Source organism: Hyposmocoma kahamanoa, unplaced genomic scaffold, assembly GCF_003589595.1.
Source record: "Hyposmocoma kahamanoa isolate Upper Pololo Valley unplaced genomic scaffold, ASM358959v1 289, whole genome shotgun sequence".
Classification (NCBI taxonomy): Eukaryota; Metazoa; Arthropoda; class Insecta; order Lepidoptera; family Cosmopterigidae; genus Hyposmocoma; species Hyposmocoma kahamanoa.
The window spans coordinates 859,575-881,200 of NW_020653777.1; the positions used below are offsets into that span (position 1 = coordinate 859,575).

Consider the following 21,626-nt stretch of genomic DNA (forward strand, 5'->3'; position numbering starts at 1 on the left):
GATTACCTGTGAAATTTTTTAAGCTAAAGAGGCTAAAGCTAAAGCTAAGGCGCGTGTTGGAGTACGCGATTGCGCGCGCGACTGATTTCTTTCTGTCTTTCCCTTTTCCTTCCAAAGTCTTTACACGCGCGCTCGATCGCGCACGATTGCTGAATCACGCACGATAAAATGTCTGTGTACAGCCCGCTATTCTCGCGATAGCCTTCGCGAACTCGCGCAATCACTCTCACCACAAATGTACTATTAAAATTCACGTTGACCGCTCGACCCTTAGAGTGTATATATAGCTTTTGGCCTGATGTACTCGTATTACACTATCTGCTTAGACTTCGTGGAGTAATGCAGTCCCGACGAATATGGTAGAAAAGAATATTCCGACCATGTTACGATCGTCAAATTAGATAGATGGCCATCTGACAAATTAGTTCTAGTATTAGATGGCCCGTCTTCCTTACCCTAGTAGAATTGGCCCGGAAATGAAGTCAGTATCTGACAACCCTAGCCACACAGGTGACGGCTGGTGGGCTTCCCCCTCCTCTTCACCACCTCTGCCTCTGTGGTTTTGCAACTTCAGACACGTGCACGCGAATTAAATGTAACAAGTTTAATATTTTTTTCTGTTCCCAGAAATAACCAATGGCAGTGCAGCAATGGCGACTGCGTGCCCTTGGAAGCAAAATGCGACGGCACTCTGGACTGTGCCGATGAAAGTGACGAGTCTGAGACGTTTGCAAGCTGTCATAGGAAAACTAAGTAGGCACAATGGCGTTTTCCTATTTTTTTAAAATTTTAACTTATGAATGTATATTTTCTCTCTAGTGGGTGAAATTCTATAAACTGGACCTAATTGGCCACCATAAAGCGTGAAACACACAGAGAGCGGGTGCGGGTGTGGGTCGGGACCGCGGCGGGTCTAATTTTGTATATTTGTAGTAGCAGTGGATCACCTTGTGAAGGAGTTCGTCCAGGGACGTACTGCCACCATACCTATTTCTGCCGCCAAGCAGTAATGTCAGCATTAATGTGGTCCGGTTTTGAAGGGTAAGGGTGCCGGTAAAATTACAGGCACATGGGACCTGTCAACTTATGTCAGAGGGTAACGGGCGCAGTGGCAGTGCCCCGCAGATTTTTGAGATTTAAATTTCTGAGTGGCATTGCAACTGTTATGGACAGGCGTGTAGCTTACCATCAGGCGTAAGACTTGTTCGTCCCGTCACTTGACATAATAATAAAAGAAATGTTACAATGTGAATGCGACCGTTTTTTTTGTGCTGCTTCCGTAACGCTAATAAAGGTAGAAAATTTTGTTTCATTATTCGACAGCGGCGTGGTTTATCCGTTAAAATTTGCGTTGAAAATGGAACATGGTCGCTTGGGCTCCGATATGTCTTACTCATTTGCAATAGGATTGTTTGGACGTATATCGCACAACATCTTTTTAATACCGGATTCACGAATCTTTCACTTGTGTTTTTCGCTTGCTTGCGTCTCGCTTCGCGCATCGCAAAGATCTGTCGCGTACGCGCAGGCAGGACCGGCCGCTTGTTTTGCGTGGGATTTCTTTGTGTTGCGTTGTGTAAGTTTGATATCTAGAATAGCTTGATATTTCCACGCAAGCAACAGGAAACGTTTGCGGAGCACAGCACCATTGGCGAATCACAAATCAGCAGCCGGTTCGAGAGTGTCGACAACCAAAACAAAAGCAAGCGCCGCGCATGCGTGCTAGTCCCTCCGCAACGCAAAGCGGAAGACTCGTGAACGCCTCTGACGTAGATTTCTACCCCGTGTGCCCAGCCAACTGTAACTAATAACTTTTATTATAATAGACTAGAGATGCTGCAGACGTCCGCGCCTAAATCCGCACCCGCAGATCATCGAAAGCAGATCATTATCTGCTTTTGCAGCCGACATAGTTCTATTCGGACAGCCAAAGTGAATAGACGTGCACATGCGCTCCCGAGCCACTCGCTATTCCCGAACCTTTTTTTTTGCATCACTGTTCACCGCGTCTATTGTCCCTAACCGCGCGAGTTGTCTTACCGACAGTCAACTATTACGAAACTAAACAAAACCAACACTCTAAAAACGAAATCTAAAAGTATCGGTTATCATTAAAAGTGCTTTTTGAAAAGTGTAAATTAATTACTCAATGCATCAAATTAATTACTCAAAAATAACATCCTGAAACCAAAATATAAAAGTGTCGGTTAACAGTAAAACTGCAATAAGCTTTGTATAAGTTGTTCGGAAAGTGCAATGCAAGTCTCATCTACAATCAAATCTACATAGAGATCGAAACATTCAAAACAAAAGGGCCGGCGACAAGCGAACCTGCTACCACCTGAAACCTGAACGTAACACACACGCGAGACCACGAAACCCGGTGAGAGACACCCAAATCTTTTCTTTAAACCAACTGCAGGAAAGTAAGAATCAATGGTTACTAGTAAATTCTCCGACGCTTTCATAAATCTACTACTGTTTTATCAGAGACGCCGTTGAAACGCGTCATACGACGATTTCCATAAATTAAGTTATTTCCTACTACATACATTTCGGAACCAGTGCATTATAGTCACACGCTAACCAATTGGAAAATTAAATGAGACTGTCTAGGTATTAAAAAAGTAAAGTATAGCTGACAATAGACATAGAAACAATTTTCCAAATACAACAAAAGCATCGACAATCAAGTAAACGACCCACCATCTGAACGAAGACAAAAACTCAAAACTGGCTATATGCAAACTTCCTATTGCAAAGACTGGATGCGACTATAGCGGAACTAGGAAATTACCAAGCAGCTTTCCTCTAAGATAGATCAAAACGACCACATTTATGCGCTCAGGCGAATACTTGATGAGACTTGATGAATGAGTCTTGGAAGCAAGGCAAACGTATTTAAACATACTTACATTGGACATTGACAAAGCTTTTGACTCTGTAAACCTAAACGCACTCCGGGATATATTTCTTACAAGAAGGATTAAAACAGACAGAACTAACTAAAGATAAGGATAAATTTAGGCAAGAATTTGAAGAAATACATAAAATTCCGGAAACCGACACCGAATCAGAAGGGGAAAGAAATGATACAACTCGAGCTCTATGGACGAGAACACATCCTCATCCAGGAGAATCCACTAAGGCTACACGAAGCCCAACACCATCCACGCTCATTCCTAACAACACTACCTAACTACCTACCCAAATAACTGACATTCCCTATTGCCTACTTTCTGTCACACGCTGCATAGCCGGCAGGAATCTGGCCACCGGTTGCAGCTGGTTGATCTTCCCCTCCACAATCCCGGGCGTGTCACTCCCTGAAACTGTGCTCCCTGGTATATCCGGCTTGTCCGGGTCAGATTTACTCTGGCTGGGTGTGGTGCCAATGAGCAATGAGCAAATCTGCTTTCCGACATACGAATCAAAAGATGCATAGTTTTTGCGGATACGGATATTTTGAAGGTGACGACAAGATCGTTGGGAGCAGGCATCACCCAAAGCGCGTGTCGAGTACTAGTGTTAATAATTAGCCAATCAGAGATTGAGAATCCGGCAACGTATAATGCAGGCAAACTGTTTGTTTTATTAACCATAAATATTGAATTTACACTGACTCTATTCGCATAATTCTTTATGCGAATAGAGTCGACACACGACATCCTTAAAAACTTTAAGTATTAATAAATGCCGTAATATTTCTATGTCTTCTATCTTGCATCTCTTTTGTAACAAAATTATGTAAAATTATTAACTTTTACTTAAATTAATGATAATTCAATGATCATCAAATCCACAATGATCCACACTTTTTTTTAAAGAAAAAAAAAAAGTTTTTTCAACAATATGAAGTGAACATTGTTTTTTCTGATCTAAATCACGTATTTCCAAACAAACATTTTCTCCACATCCGCATTTGCAGATTTCAACAGTGAAAAGTTAACATCCGCATCTGCAGATATCGTCATAACCCACATCTGCAGTACTCAGTCGAATTTAAGGTCTACTGAAAAGCAGATTTACAGTTTGAATGTTTTCTATTTGTATTACATAAAGTTTTTTCTACGTGCTGTTAATGGCATGTCCGTGTCAAGGTGTGGTGACTCCTTTAAAGATTTTTCATTTTCCATTACCAGACCGTACTTAGGTTAGCTGTTCTGATTTTTAAAATAATTTACTTCCACAGACCAGTATCAGGGCGCAATTGTGTGGTGCCCCCTTATCCCGACAATGGTCGTTACATTTTTTGGAGTGTACCCAACGCCTCTCCAGGACAGCTCTACTTCAGTTTGCTTCTGAATGTGTCGTGCAATCTAGGTTAGTTTCTTTTTATTTATTCATTATTATGACATTACAAAAACATAAACCGATCCTCATCATCAGGCATGACACTTTTAGTGATGGAACGAATAAGTCTTGCGCCTGGTGATAAGCTACATGCCTACCCGTTACAGTTGCAGTGTCATTCAGAGCTTTGAATCGCAAAAATCTGAGGGGCACTGCTACTGCGCCTGTCACCCTGAGACATAAAGTTAACAAGTCCCATTCGCCTACAGTTTGACATCGCTGAGGTTTTTGATCGGGTTTGGCACAAGGTATTTCTATTGAAGCTATCATCTTGTTGGGTATCAGAAGGGATATACAATGTGTCGCCAGCTTCTTGTGTAAGCCGAGCATAAAAGTCGTTGTTGATGGATTATTCGCGGACATCATGTTCATAAACGCCAGCGTTCCGCAAGGATCTGTGCTGTCACCTACATTGTTCATCCTTCGTATCAATGATATGTTACTAATTAGTAACATACATTGCTATGCGGATGCCTGTACCGATGATGCCCATTATACAAGTCAGCAAGTGATAGAAAACGGACTTCAACTAGTGTCCAAAATCGAGACTTCTTTGAAGCAAATTTGTACATATGTTTGTAGCGCTAAAGTTCCAGAAAAAGTTTTCTCGCACCTTTACAACGAAAGTGACCCAATTCAAAAAATGAATAAAATGAGTTAATATCGTAAAACAACTTTAAAGGCATTGCTCACAAGGTTGTTAATCTGGAACTGACCTATTAAGGCTCGAATAGCACTGATTCACTTTATCACTCACTCTTTCATTTTATTCTTTCAGTTTGAAAACGCCACTTCTGTGTCGGAATATCAACGCCGCATTTAGTATTGAATCTGCACTTACAAATACGACACCCTGACATTGAGTCATCTTCGTTTCGCAAATAGTCTTTAAAAATCATTACATTTTTACGAACGCGACTTGCTTTATTACTTTGAGGGTTTTCTTTCACAATTTAAGCGACTTGATAAGGTTGTAACACGTTGCTTAACTGGTTCAAATGAAAGAGACGATACGTCTTAACAAAAAAGTTTAGTAAAAAAGTGACCTTATGGCGACTAGTTTTTGTAAATTATGTTTTTAAATTGTTAAACTTAAAATAATCAAAAACAATTTTTGCATTTGTAAAGGTGAATGTTTCATCATTATTACATAATATAACATATAACAAGGCACAAACTTTAGTACTTCAAGAGCAATAAATCAAATGTTATGAAAATGTCACAACGTCAAATCTTATTTTGCGTATGCCCAAAAAGTTGAAATTTTGTATTGGGTCACTTCATTGTAAAGGTGCGTTATGTCGACTTAATAAGAGCGACAAAGACGTGTGTTTCGCTATCATTATCTGTTTTTACGTTAATCAAACTTTCTATTTTCAGGGTACGACGTGATTGGAAAAAACTTTGCATTTTGCGTGGGTGGGATGTGGTCTATGGCTCCACCCAAATGTGTCCGTGGTGATTATTCGCATATATTTTTATACCTTTTATAGATGTTCTTTTCTATTTCAAATAACGGGACGAACAAGTCGTCGCCTGGTAAGCGACAAGCCTACCTAACTTACCTTACCTAACTTTAAATCGCAAAGACCTGTGCGGTGCTGCCGTAAAATTGGCAAGTCCCTTGTGTAGGTATGTTGTTTCACCAGCATCATTCAAAACCAGAAGGTAGCACTTCCCTGGATGAACTCTTTCACAAGGAGCTTTGTTGCTCCTAAAATCGATAATAACGTCGAACCAGAGTTTTCATAAAAAAGTTAATTATGAATTTGGTGATAGTCAACAAAAATTTTAAGGGAGATATAAATAAAATTGGGCCCATACAGAGATGGGCAGTGGGTTAAAACCCAATCAACCTGCACGGATTTTAACCGAGTTTTTACCCAAATCGACGAGTTTTACCCATTTCGGCCCAAAACCGTGGGCGAAAACATTATATGTGTAAAATAATACGTAATTTGGTATAATTTCATACGTGTTAGAAATTTCAATATAAAAAATCTTTTAGAGACGAAAAAGAGGCAACTCCACACAATTTTTTTTTACACTCCACCTTTTTAATCCTGTACACTCTCACTTCACTAAGGATGCACATTACGATTCGATGTTCATAAAAATCGATACACGTAAATTCGTTATCGAGTTTTTGTATTAGATTCATTTAAATACAATTTTCAAGCGAGTCGATTCAATAGAGAGGCGAAATGTGTAAGCAAGTTGTTGGAACTCGTGCCCAACGTATGTAATGTAGAATGTATGTTTGATGGGAATTGTATGTTTCCCTGTGTACACTGTGTGTGTAGGTTGGTGTAAAATATGTAAGGCATCGTACTGTCCGAACGTCTTTATTGTACTAAAAATATTCGTACATAAAATGTAAGCGCGACAATGCGCGCGATCAGCAACATATTTAGGTTAGGTTACGACATATCTAATGTACTGCTCGCACATGCTCCCGACTTAAGATATAAAAAAGTAAAGATATATAAAAATAAAGTAAAGTTTGTTAATGTAAATCAATACAAAAAAGCATTTTTCTTAAGTTCACATAGGAGACGTCGCCTTGTCTTGCACATGTTTATAGAAAATAACAGCTGGTGCCGACTCCGATGATCTATTAATGTCCTCTTCAATATCTGTCCTGACACGTGGTAATGACAGGTGACGGCTTAGCCTTCGAGGACCTGCACCTGCCGCCACCTCACGTGTCTGGCGGCGTTTCTTTATTGCTCTTACGCCCCTAACAGATATTAGTGTAACGATAATTGTTGTTAAAATAATGTAGGTAATATAATGTTGGGTATCGTGACTGTCGATTTGGGTATTTACTGCTTCTTGCTGGGCCTTGACGACGTCAATTTTCCATTTCAATATCTTCAAAGGTTCCGCATGATTTTCAGGAAAAAGCGTTATATTCAATCCAAGAATGATTTGGTTGACTTCAGATTCTTGCGGTAGCTCCATTGCCTCATATCCATTTTTTCTCATTTCACTTTGAAAGTTGATCTGTGAATGAATAATTACGTTGTTTTCTTTCAATATGCATCCTTCCGATAATGTTATGACACCTGTGTGATGTAATATCTGGGTCAGTGTTCCAGCTGGGTAAAATATGCGCGCGCTGCATTCTTTGCAACATGAGAATAGCCACGCGTCACGGCTGTGCAACTGGATCCACTGGTACCGGCACTGTGATAACGCTATGCGACAATTTTATATCTTTCTATTGTTTATGATTTGAGCTTCGCAAATTGATGCCGGCTTTATCGTAAATGGGCAAATTTAATGAGCAAATTAATTGTTTCTCATTTAAATGTACACATAACCTCATGACGTCACTGTCTAATGTTATTAATAAATCTTTTCTTATGTTGACTGCCATGTATTCTGATGTAGGAATGACTGTCCTAGTTATATCTCCCTCTATTTGCTGTATAGGAATAATTCTGCTTAGTCCACACAGTTCATTCGAGATGATCGGTAGATTTACTTCCATCATAACAAATTTGTCTGTAACTCTAACATTTACTCTGGATACATTTACATGTTACGGATGCAATCAGGAGACTATACACATGGCAGGGAAAGATCGCGTGGAAGATGTCCCGAGATAATGTTCAGTTGTTCCGGGAACTCTCCTGGAGTCAATAGATAGGTATCGACAACAACATTACAGCTATAAATGACATAACAATACCACGATGGATCGGAAATACACAAAACCCAATAGAATTACATGGATTTTACGACGCATCCGAACGCGGTTATGCATGCGTAAAATCTACTGTAAAATTACGGACAATCATGGAAACACAACTGTCAGACTATTGGCGGGAAACACGAAACTTGCCCCCTGTTGGTGTTCTAGCTCTCGTAGGGTCGTTAACGTTCGGTGGACTGTATTTGTTCAGGTTCGTGATCTGGATCGAAGGGGTTCTTGCTCTTCTCGGGATCAGGATCGTAAATGAAACACTTGTTCAACTGCTTACTGACTACTACGTTTATTGCTCAAAATGTTCCTACTTATGTACTACTCGTAAATCAAGTCTCTCGTCTAGTAGACATGTCGGCGGTCGGCGCGGTGCGCGGGGCGCAGGGGGCGGCGACTCTGTGACTACGACGCTGTGTGCGGGGTGCGGGGTGCGGGAAACGGTGACGCGCTCTCAGATGGGGCGCGGAGCGTGGAGTGTTTTCGTACGTAGCTCGGTGTCCGTAACACCCTCTTGAAGAAAACAATGCTATTGCCGCGCTTAGAACTTTGCGGGGCTTGGCTCTTATCACGTCTTATGAAAACTGTCGTAGAGTCATTAAAGTCACAGACATTCACGATTCACGGTTGGACAGATTCAGCTGTGGTCCTCGGTTGGTTGGTCGGCTCGGTCGGCTTGTAGTATCGTTTAACTTACGGTCCAGATCTCGTTTACTTCCTTCATACAGCTGTTCGTATTTCGTGAAGTCCTGTTCGTAGTTTAAATCAGAACCTATAAGTAAAGGTGCCTACAGGTACGATCGACAGTGTCGATTGACAATGTCGATCGGGAGCCTACGGACATAATCGACATTGTCGATCGACAACGAGAGTTATAGACGTTTTCGAGTTGTTTGGGAGTGCTTCTTGAGAATGTGGCATTAATTTCTAAATCCAAGATGGTTGCCAAGAATTTTCAAAAGTTTATTTTTGGTAATCCTTCTGGACATTTTTATTATTTTTTATATTCGTAATGAGCACCCCCAAATACCCCGAAATCGAAACCCAGCCTGCCATTATTCGAAAAATCGTGCCCGCCATCTTGGATTTAGAAATGAGTGCTATATTCGTAATGAGCATCCCCAAATACCTCGAAAAGGATACCCATATTGCATTTTTTTGATAAATCGTGTACGCCATCTTGCATTTACAAATAAGGCTATATCCGTAATGAGCACCCCCAAATATCTCGAAAACGATACCAAACTTGCCATTATTTGAGAAATCGTGCCCGCCATCTTGCATTTAGAAATGCGAAAAGTCGTGTCAGCCATCGCGTATTCAGGTATAAATGCCATTTCCAGAAGGATTACCAGAAATATTTTTTTTTTAATTCTTGGCAATCATCTTGGATTTAGAAATTAATGCCACATTCTCAATAGGCACTCCCAAACAACTCGAAAACATCTATATTTCTTGTTGTCAATCGACAACGATCGACAATGTCGGTTATGTCTGTAGACTCCTAATCGACACTGTCGATCGACAATGTCGATCGTATGCCTACAGATACTACCTTAAGTTGTCGATTTGCTAATGCACTTAGTCAATCACGTTCCATCGTGATTGCAAAGCTTGTAACTTATCCAATATGGGAAATGTTCTTACTTCTTGACAATATTACTTCTCTGTAATATTGTCAAGGATAATGCTGCGAACGACACTCGAAAGCGCACGAAAATTTGTTTGCTGTTGGCTGATCAACTCGTCGCTTTTTGAAAAACCGCCCCTCTCTTCTGTGTTAGGTTTTTCTGCCCCGTATCGTGTAATGTCACGTAATAATGTAAGTGTGTTCTCGTATAGATGTTTTGTCATACTATATGCGTTTGACGTAAAATACTCTGCTGTCTTGTCTTCGAATTTCAAGAGCTGTAGATGATTTTCTTCGAATTCTTTAATATATACGAAAAGCAGTTCCAATCGTTTTTCAATGTAATCCGCCATTTTCCGAGACGCAGAATCGTTTTTGTCGTTGGATTCCATTTTGCAAATACATTCAGCAATCAACTCTTGACGATGCAGGAAAGTAGCCATGTCATTTGTTGAATCCATAATGTTGTATGTGCAATTTACACGATGTTTTTATGTGGTTAAACTGTATTTCACTGTAGGTTTGGTTCTGTGTAATGGCTTGCGTACTCCACGGTATGTGCACCTCCTCAATCTACCTGGTGAGACCCGCTTGTGGGAGGCCAGAAGACCGGTTTGCTACCGTAGAATACGACACACAATCACACTTCACCAACGGTGAGGATACTCGAAGGACCAAAATGTTGGAACTCGTGCCTATCGTCTGTAATGTTCGTGAAAATGTATATTTGATGGGAATTATATGTTTCCCTGAGTACACCGTTCGGTTGAGGTAGGTTGATGTAATGCACGTATGTAAGGCAGCGTACTGTCCGAAGGTCTTTATTGTCGCAGACTGATGTGAATTTCAAATTTATTTCTGTAAAAAATTGTTTTGCTTGTATGTATACTAAGTTATGATTAAATAAATTTATCTTTACATTTCTTATTCTTACCCCTACAGCATGTGGCACAACTACCCCATCTGGCGATTTACTCCGCACGGATGGGCACGGGCGTGACTGGCCATGGCACGCTAGTATATACAAGAAAACTACCACACCCTATATGCAGTTAGGTGAAGGCACGCTTATTAGCACAACTGTTGTTATATCAGGTAAGATATTTGGTGGGTGTCAGGGTCCAAAATTATGAAGATATTATTTTCTTTGATAAATATAATGACAATTATCGTGATAGTTAGCAATGATAATTATCTATTGATAAACTACCCGATAATTATCCACGCTGATTTGTAGCTATGTCTCTTCAATTTTCGACTAAAAATGACAAATACAGACTACGATTTGTTTTTTGTGGCTTTTTTAAATTGACATTAGACACATTTGTATACGTCTCTGATACAAACACATGACACGACATTGTTTACGGTTGCATTTTGTTGAAATTAATTATCAAAGTATTAAGATAATTATTGTGACAGCTATCATAATAGTTATCAATGATAATTATCACTTTCAAATGGTATAAATTCAATTCAGTAGCAGTAGAGCTTCGTCCATGAAATGAGGTGGTCGAACACCTTATTTTTTCAAAGTATGTTACATAATGTAACAACCCTGCGATCCGAGCTAAGTGTAGGCATTTACGCGCCGAAAAGGCGTGGTTTCCCTAATAGCTCTTTTTTTAACCGATTTCAAAAAAGGAGGTTGTCAATTCGACCTTTTTTCTTGTGTGTATGTTACGCGATAACTCATTTGTTGCACATGTGAGCCGATTTTGATGATTCTTTTTTGTTGGAAAGAGGGTACCTCAGTAGTGGTCCCATTTAAATTTGAAGAAAACATTCCACGTCTAAGTGACGATGACGTGGACGATGGAGCATACACACCTAATTAATACAATTTATAGCGTTCGGGAAATAAGTCCGCAGTCAGGGAAATCGACTAGCCGCTCGACATATAAATGTGGAAGCAAACCGTTTCGTATGAAACCAGGGAATACCCACAACATAGGGGTGTAACCTCAGCCCACGTCTAGTACCCCGATGATGGAAAGGGGAAGGCGGAATAAATCACTCAATTCCATCACTCTCCGTGATTTATCCTGTAGAATATCGATAAGCAGGCAACTTTACGACAGTGTTTAAGGCTCTGTAGCTTCGCCTCTACTAATTCTGAGTCATCTATAAGCCTTTTGGCACACTTGTCGACTGAATCCAAGGTGGCCAGTTGGTATTTAGCAGAGCCATCCCAGAAGCAGCTGAAGCTGTCTCGGTTTGAAGTAACGCCTCGATATAACACGAAAAGACGAAGTCAGGTCAGAGAGACTACAATTTGTGGAGAATAGAAATGCCTGCATTTTGGTAGTGTTAAATTTGAAATTTGATTTCCGATTGGGGCGATTCCAATCTTGTCAAACTCAAACGCTGGATTTTTTCTCCACTGACCCTTGCATTGGTCGAGTACCTGTCCACAACTATGCTGTCATCAGCATACCCAAAGGTGCCTGGGATGAACATATCATTGATATGCAGCAAAGAGTCGCGGACAGTACGGAACCCTGAGGAACTCTCTCTAGAAATATCTATTGCTCGATGTTTGAAGCAGTAGCCTTCTAAGACCTATATATATATATATATATATATATATATATATATATATATAGGTCTTGTCATATATGTACAAGCGGGGTTTGGAATCCGCGCCTCAACGTCTGAATAGAGATACCATACTTGTTCTTATTCCACTATGCTTTTGACGTGTGGTCACATGTGTCTTTATTATTATTATTTTGTAAATTAATTAAATTCACTTGCAGCGGCCCACTGTTTTTGGACGGATGTGGGGAAACTCCAGCCAGCCGAGAACTACGCTGTAGCTGTCGGCAACCTTTACCGCCGTTGGGATGACCCTAGAGACGTTGGTGCTCAGAAATCCGATGTAAGAATTAATAATAATACTAATGTGTCAGTGTGTACTACCACACCGATTATGCCATCCTCATCATAACCAACGCAATCGAAATTTTTAGCGAAATCGGGTTTTTTTATTAATCACAGCCCCTCTGTTTCGATTTTATTGTTAAGCGAAATCAGCGTAAGTGACATTTTTCAAAGAAAAAGAAATTTAGGGGCCAATATCTCGAAAGGGATCAGTGGGACGGCCGCCTACTAGATGGACGGATGACCTGGTAAGGGCGGCAGGTAACCGATGGATGCACATCGCGTCAGGCCAGCTAGACTGGCAATCTTTGAGGGAGGCCTATGTTCAGCAGTGGACGTCTTCTAGCTGATATGATGATGATGACGATCTGGAAAGTGACCAAAATGCAAATGCGTTAGTTATAACAACGAGGGCAGAACTGCGTGGTCTCAAACTGGGAATTCCATGTACTATGAGATAGAATTCACCATTTTACAAAATATCACTTCTCAAAGTGTATTATTCCATAGCATTTAAGTTTATTTGAAAAGAGCAATCCCTAGAGTTTCTTGCTCGTTCTTCTCGGGGAAGTCAGCGTAGTGAACGAGCAGTAACTTTCCACCAGAGAATATGTGCGAGGATGTGTAGCGGCGCCGTGAAACGGTGTGATATTTTCCACCAAAGCTGTAGTAGCTAGGCGGTGCGAGGATGTGTTACTCTTTTCAGCTATGCCTGGGCGGGGTACGGTGTGGTAGGGTGGGCGGTGGCGATGTGTCAGTGTCAGTTAGTGTCATACTTTCAATAGCTCTAGTTTTTAACACCGTTTTGCACACATTCCTCGCCCGCATCTCTCGCACACATCTGTCGCTATTTTTAACCGACTTCAAAAAAAGGAGAAGGTTCTCAATTCGTCTGTAGGTTTTTTTTTTGTATGTATGTTACGCGATAACTCCGGTACCTGTGAACCGATTTTCATGATTCTTTTTTTGTTGGAAAAGGGGTACTTAAGGGGTACCACTATGGAGTGGTCCCATTTCATTTTGAAGAAAATAATCCACCTCGAAGGGTGGTTGTTCACGCATGAAGATTTATTTTTATAAATAGCGCCTAACTTTAATTTAGGAGCAATTACTTTAATGGTTGATTTTGCTATTTCTCCAATTCAAGGCGTTTTTCTCTCAATATACTTTGAGTAGTGAGAACCGATTTTTATTATCTCCAGTGTCAAGTCCTGTATAGTGGCGAGCTAGGGGATATTTCAATAAAACTTAGCAAATAGACGTAATTCCACGTACTTTTGAGGTCGGTTTTTTTAGTACTCTGTACTGATCATTATGTATGTACAAACACTTAGCTCCGCTAATCCTTTTCCACCGGAACTGCGCTAAGCGAGGCTAGGAAAATGAAATAATCCTATTGGTGGATTTTTTCCTCGCACACCGCCCCGCCTTTGGTCCATCTTCGTAACTGTTTTTCATAACTAGTTACGAAAGAAGATTTTTCCTTCGCTGTTTCGTAACCAGTTATTAAAAAGGAATATTTTGGTCCATCTTCGTAACTGTTTTTCATAACTAGTTACGAAAGAAGATTTTTCCTTCACTGTTTCGTAACCAGTTATTAAAAAGGAATATTTAATCCGTATTCAAAACTCCAATTACGAAAACGGATGCAAATTTGTTCTTTCCATAATCAGTTACGAAAAAGGCTTACTTTTTTCTCTTTTTGTATCTAGCTACGAAAGTGGATGCTTTTAATCTTCTTTTTATAACTAATAAAATGCATATAAATTAAACCGCATATATGCGGTTTAATCTTGCAATTCTTACAATTCCTATAAATTAAACCGCATATATGCGGTTTAATCTTGCAATTCTTACAATTCCTATAAATTAAACCGCATATATGCGGTTCAATTTGTAGGAATAAACATAATTGGTACTAATTTGTCATTTTCTACCTCAAGTACGTTATCGTAGTTAACATACCCAACAACCATGTTATCTATAAAATTTTATTTGGTTTTTGCATTTTATTAGTTATAAAAAGAAGATTAAAAGCATCCACTTTCGTAGCTAGATACAAAAAGAGAAAAAAGTAAGCCTTTTTCGTAACTGGTTATGGAAAGAACAAATTTGCATCCGTTTTCGTAACTGGAGTTTTGAATACGGATTAAATATTCCTTTTTAATAACTGGTTACGAAACAGTGAAGGAAAAACTTCTTTCGTAACTAGTTATGAAAAACAGTTACGAAGATGGACCAAAATATTCCTTTTTAATAACTGGTTACGAAACAGCGAAGGAAAAATCTTCTTTCGTAACTAGTTATGAAAAACAGTTACGAAGATGGACCAAAGGCCGCCCCGCTACCTCGCAAAGCTTTTGTAGAAAGGCAGCCAAGTGACGTTTTCAAGTGTAAATTTATTTTATCTATGGAATACGTTCTTTTGACTTGACTTGACTTGACAAATTGATTCTGCGGAGAATGGAATGGAATGGTGGAATGGTGGAATGGATGGTGGCGTAGCATCTATCGTTGTCGCCTGGGGCCAACCTTAAATTTGCTGCCACCTTTGTGTTCGCTTTGTCGAATAATGGAATTTATATCGAGTTCTTAGGTTTTCGCGATTGTTACACATAGGAAATGAAACTATTTTTCCGGATTTAAATCGCGTATATTTGTTTTTTCAAACAAACCGATGTTTCGGGCCCTTTACAGGTCCCATGGTCACGGTTGACTGAGGTGGTACAGTCTTCAACCAGTTATGTCTAATATTGATGCAAACCACCCTATTTTTTCACTATAGTTATTAATTAAATACCTTGTTTTTAATTTTACAAAGAAAACATTCCAATTTACGCTATATTAAGTTTTACAAATTATTTTATTGAATGAATTTTTATTAAGTTCAATTTATTATTAGTTAATTAATTATATTAATAGAAATTAGAATAAACTAAAACATATTAATTAGTACTGCAGTCTTATGTCTGTTTGGGATTTTTCATTAGAGGAAATACTGGATCCCAAAACTGGTGGTACGGAGAAACCATCTTCCCTGTTGAAATTAGGATGTTTTTTTAATTTCAATGGCCTCTCGCAGCATCCTGGGTAGATAACGGACTTCTTTTGCAAGGACCTGGGGTTTGTCAAACTTCATTGAATGTGTAGGTTTATCCATGACATGCTCGCAGACTGCAGACTTGTTTACGCGACGGTGTTTGACATCAGCTATATGTTCTTTGACGCGGGTACAAATACTTCGCTTTGTTTGTCCAATATAAGAGAGACCGCACTCACAGTCTAGCTTGTAAACTCCTGCATCCTGTAAGGGGATGTTACATTTCAAGGGTCTCAGGAACTGAGAAATCTTCCTCAGGGGCTTGAAATAGGTCTTGATAGATGCGCGCCTGAGGACTCTTCTTATTTAATTACCTATGAAATGTGATCCCGTTTGTTTTGTAATTAGATGTTTTGCTGTTTTTCCCACACCTCCGAATGGAACAGCCCCCCATTCTCAGAGATATTATCTTTATTGCAATAAATACAGTATATTTTTGGAATATACGGAGACGTACACACCGGTCAGTTATTGGCGCTGCACTATTTCAGTTTTCTAATTTGTGATTTCAGCGCAAACGAGAGTTGATATTTAATCTGATGATAATTAAGTGATATAAGGCCCATTTGCCTGGTGACTTGCCAAGGATGGATGGCCCTTGTTTCGTCTCTGTTTCTGGTTATATACTCGATGGGTACGAGCAACAGTCATCGTATTTCTGTGTTGTCATTGTATTTGTTTGTATGCAATAATAGTACATTTCTGCCGTGTCACAGACATCTCTATTATCTTAAGATAGGTGAGTTACGCGTAACAAGGCTTAACTGAATTATTTCGGTCTACTTTATAAGAGTACAGAATATTATTTTTATTGTAAAATGTATTTACGAAGATATAGTATACGCCAAATGCTTGCGTCTCATTAGTTTAATGTTATTATAACGCGATCTTCATTTATCTAAACTTAATTGAAATAGGCAATACAATAACACAGCGTTTGCAATAATACGTATACCTGTCGCAATTCGAGTTACGTGATATAATTCTTAATAAGTATGCAAAATAATAAATATAATTAAGAATTATATCACGTAACTCGAATTGCGACAGATATGCGTATTGTCGTAAAATATTATTATTCAAAGTGGATTTGCCAATATCAGAATTATTTTAATCACAAAAAAGCCTATAGTAGTAAAGGTTAACTACATCGATTTTGCGTTAAACAATTATCATTGTGCTAGTTAATTACACGATTTTGAGATATTGTATAAAATTCATTTCAAACCTAGTTTCCCAAAAGTAATGGTTTTAAAAATAAGTGAGATTGGTGTGACACGGCAGATTTGTAATAAGGGCAAATAAGATATTACTTATGAGGGTCTACTAAAAGACCGAAGCCAAAGGCTGAGAGCTTTATTATCTCGAGTTTTGTATTTTTTTATCGTCTGTGGTACATACAGTGTGTTGTCATAACATTTGCGAGGAAACAAATACAATTTATGGTATAGTTCACAACTTTTTATGTTTTTATTTCGTTCTTCCATAGATAATACACCTCGAACTAAAATGTTTTAAAAAGCAAAACCGTATACAGCCATGTTGAATTGTAAAAAAAATTGCTAAATTTTTATACATAAAATAATTAAGGTCAAAAATTATAAGAAATTGTTAATAATAAGTATTTAAGTGGTATGTCGCCCAATTGCAGTTAAATTTCTGTTTAGATAACATTATACGCGAATGTTTTAATTTTGAACTTAAGTAACCTCCTTGCTTGAACTTGAACGTGATTATTCAAAAACATAAGTTGTTTAACTTTTGTAGGTGTTAACCGTTGCAATCGAAAACACTGCTTATTTTTTAACGTTAAAATGTACGTATAAAAAGCTTGCTTGTAAAAGCGCTTTTCACTTACACGATTTTTAGTTTGACGCTTAAAAAGTCGTTTAGAAAAGCATCTAAGTGCATAGAGTTTATGTTTAAAAAAGCTTGCAACGTTATATTGAATTAATTTGTTTAGAAAACATAGATGGCGCTACATGAAACTCAGGCACGTTGTAAAAAATGAAATTGTTGAGTAGATATAGAACTGACCAGTGACCAACGCTTACGCTTAAAATGAAAAGCGTGCTAATTTTAAAAAGCAGACTTTTTAAGTACTTTTCGTTTAAACGCCCACCTCTACTTATAATAACGAGGTTTTGCTTCGCCTCGCACGGGTTACCTCGTTATTAGCTATTGTACATTTTATTATTTAATAAAATTATTTAACACATCCAACTTACTCCTTTTTCCGCTGATAATTTCCAGATAAAGGACATCAAAATCCCAGTACGATTCCAAGGCGCCATCACCCATTACCAGGAGGATATCGCCATATTGAGAATGACTCAGGCATTCGAGTACAAAATCTACGTGAGACCAGTATGTCTCGACTTCGATGTTAACTTTGACAATACACAATTGCAGAGCGGGAAGTTGGGAAAAGTAAGTTCTTTTTAGAAAGTATCGGTATTGAGGTAAAGTATATTCATAAAAATACGATGGCAAACTTGCGACTAATTTATTATATTATACATGGTGACTTTTTATCACTAGCCAATTTTAGTATTACGATCTTTGATGAAAATGTAATATACTTGGTTGTTTGTTCTAGTATCACCTAGTACTAAAATGATGAGATATGTCCTCCTAAACTTTACCAAAAAACGGCCACGTTTTAAGCACACAACGCGATCGCATTTCGGCCTATGCAATCGTAACATGCTCTCCGCGCCTCCGCCACCCGCTATCGCACTCAATTATATATATATTTATAAACTTAATAACCTATAGCGTAACACTCACAATTGTTTAAAAAAGAAATATCTAAATAACATCTGCATTACGTATTTGTTTTTGGCTAGGAAAGAAATAACCAATTTTTCAACTTATTTTCATTTCTACACCACAGCAACTAGAATTATTTTCCACCCTTGAGTGTGTACTGTGCTCCTGGTGACTACCATTGTTCGGTTCAAATGGCAGTGGGCTGCGAGGATACGAAGTTCCGAGCGGTCTTCACTGTTCCGGGCTCGGTACTTGCTCGGATCCGGCTCGAAGGACCAAAGTTTTTGGTGATCTAGCTCTCGTAGGATCGTTAATGTTCGGTGGACTGTTGCTCTTCTCGCGATCAGGATCGTAAATGAAACACTTGTTCAACAGTTTACTGGCTACGTTCATTGCTCAAAATGTTCCTACTTATGTACTGAATCAAGTCTCTTATCTAGTAGAGGTGTCGGCGAATAGGCGGTCGGCGCGGTACGTGGGGCGCGTGGCGCGGGGGGCGGCGACGCCGGACGACGCTGTGTGCAGGGTGCGGGGAACGATGACGCGCTCTCGGTTGGGGCGCGGGGCGCGGAGTGTTCTCGTGTGTGGCTCGGTGTCCGTAACACATTTTTTTACAAAAATCATTACATTCGGCCATCCGACAACGTGCAGACTCCGGCAAAAAGCCAACAGACTTATAAACGACAATATTGTAAGGTACTATATCAATAAACCCAGGCGTTACAGTACAAGAGGTCAGCATACTTAAAATTAACAACAATTTAAAAGTACTATATGAATAATTACATTTGGCCAAACTGATATTTTAACCATATATATGCTATGTAATCATCATTAAACAGAGTGACAGTGTATTTTTGTATTGTGGTGTAGTAATAAATGATTTAGTTCTATTCTATTCTAAAATCTTTGTAAAGATTGGACGTAATTTCGAATTTACAAAGATGTAACAAATTCTGGACTGTAAATATAATTTAAACTTTACCCAGCTAGCATATCGTTCAAAGTTCAATACCCATTGAGGTCTTAGGTTTTCGCGATTGTTACACATAGGAAATTAAACTATTTTTTCAGATCTAAATAGCGTATACCTATTTATTTTTTCAAACAAAGACGCAAGGCGCTCACTACGAGGAAAAAATAACCTAAGCACGCGCTCAGAGAGGTAAGAACGTTGAGGAACGTTGCCCGCGCAGTGCAGTCGTGCGGAACCGAATGCTCGGGTTGTATTAGGATTGTAATGAAAGATTTGCTGAGCGCTTGCACTGTCGAGGATACACTCGGCGGTAGTAACTTATCCCGTAACCCCGCGCGAATAACTGAACCCTGCCCAAAGTAACGGCTGATAAACACCGAAACCCGATAAAATATAGAAAAGTTAGTTTTATACGTTAAAACGCACACCGTTAAACCGCGACACCATTAAAACCAGTATACAAGCCACTCCACCACGTAGGTCGTAAGTCTTGGACTTACTTGATACATGTCAGTGACTCACTGATGTCATTGAGGTTTATTACCTGTAGTTCCATGTACTCAGTTCCGCGTGGAACAATATTGTAAACTGAAAATGTCACATTTATTCGCATTATTTCTAAATATATTATATAAATATAAATGTAATTTCAATCTATTTTTACACGCGACTTTTCTTCCAACGAACGGAAATTCTGTCTAAACTAACCTTGCTTTAGATACCTATCTAGCTTATTACAGAATTATTTTTTTTAATTCTAATGTAAGTGTGCATTTGACCTCCATCTCACCTGATAGAAAGTGACGATGAGGTCGACGATGGAGCATGCACACCTTGATAATACCTATTCACTCTCGCCTTGAAAAGGTCCAAGTTATAACGTTCAAGGAACAAGTCTGCAGGCAGGGAATTCCACTCCATAGCCGTTCGCCATATAAATGTGGAAGCGTAACGCTTCGTGCGAATCTTTGGAATATCCACAACATAGGGTGGAAGCCAAGCCTACGCCTAGTCCCCGGATGATGGAAAGGGGAAGGCGGAATTAAATCGTGTAATTCCATCGCACACTCTCCGTGATATATCCTGTAAAATACCGATAGGCAGGCAACTTTACAGCGGTGGTCAAGGCTCTGCAGCTTCGCCTCTACTAATTCCGAGTCACCTATAAGCCTCTTGGCACGCTTATCATTTGAATCCAAGGTGGCCAGTTGATATGTAGCAGAGCCATCCCAAAGGTAGCAACAGTACTCCATACACGACCGGACTTGAACGTATTAAAAAATATTTTAAAACACGCACACGTCAACCCTTAGCACTCGGTCCGGCAAATTAAGCGTGTTTGCAGGACTTACCTCGAGTACCCTGCCGTTGCTTTGCGCAAGTAGGTACATTCGTTGCGCAACTGCATGGTTTGTAAAACTGTGATTATAATCGAAGATAACGGGGTTATCGTCAAAGATAACGGGGTGGCTACCGGAAATCTCTTCAACGTGTTAAATAATTTTTTTCTTATAGGTGGCAACTTGGAATGTACCAGGATTAAATATAAACAAGCCTCCAGCCCTGAAAGTGGTGGAATTGTTCTATATGGATATCACAGAGTGCCTAGCTAATGTACCTCCGGGTTTCAGGGAGTACATCACTAGTGACAAGATTTGCGCTGGATATAGTAATGGTGAGTGAGTAAAGAGAGTGTTGGTTTTTTGTAAAGTCCATTTTTTAAACAAGTTGCATTCCGTTTGAAGAAATGTTATAAGCAAAAATTATGAGTAGATAAATATCTACATATAAATTTAAAAGTATTAATTTTATATAAATTTAACGTGGTTAAAACCAACAAATATTAGTTAAAATCTGTCTTTTTTGAAGACGGCGTAAAATCGCATTTGCAGGGCTGTCGGTTTTCATAAAGTTTTAAACATAAGTATAGTTGATGTAGTCTGTTTTATGGATAGAATGAATGAATGAATGAAATATTCTTTATTGCACATTACATTACAATTAAAATACAATACAATAGCTTAAGTTTAATAGTAGTAGTAAGTTAATGGACAACAGGCGGTCTTATTGCTTTGTAGCAATTTCTTCCAGGCAACCTTAGGATAGACATTTTTGATATGCAAAAAGGAGTGCAACCAAAGAATATCATCATAAGTACACTACATAATAAGTAATAAGAAAAATATATACATATACGTAGATA

The 21,626-nt window shown here is 39.0% G+C and overlaps 1 protein-coding gene across 1 annotated transcript in view; it reads left to right on the forward strand.

The window, feature by feature from the left end:
• The window catches only part of LOC113229164 (modular serine protease-like), a 33,069-nt gene that overhangs the window by 5,490 nt on the left and 5,953 nt on the right, over positions 1–21,626 (forward strand). Inside the window, exons 3-9 of the mRNA XM_026462679.1 lie at positions 628–753; positions 4,193–4,323; positions 5,734–5,811; positions 10,635–10,787; positions 12,452–12,573; positions 17,929–18,105; positions 20,939–21,098. Coding sequence (XP_026318464.1) covers positions 628–753; positions 4,193–4,323; positions 5,734–5,811; positions 10,635–10,787; positions 12,452–12,573; positions 17,929–18,105; positions 20,939–21,098 — 947 coding nt within the window. The remainder of the gene's footprint in view (positions 1–627; positions 754–4,192; positions 4,324–5,733; positions 5,812–10,634; positions 10,788–12,451; positions 12,574–17,928; positions 18,106–20,938; positions 21,099–21,626) is intronic.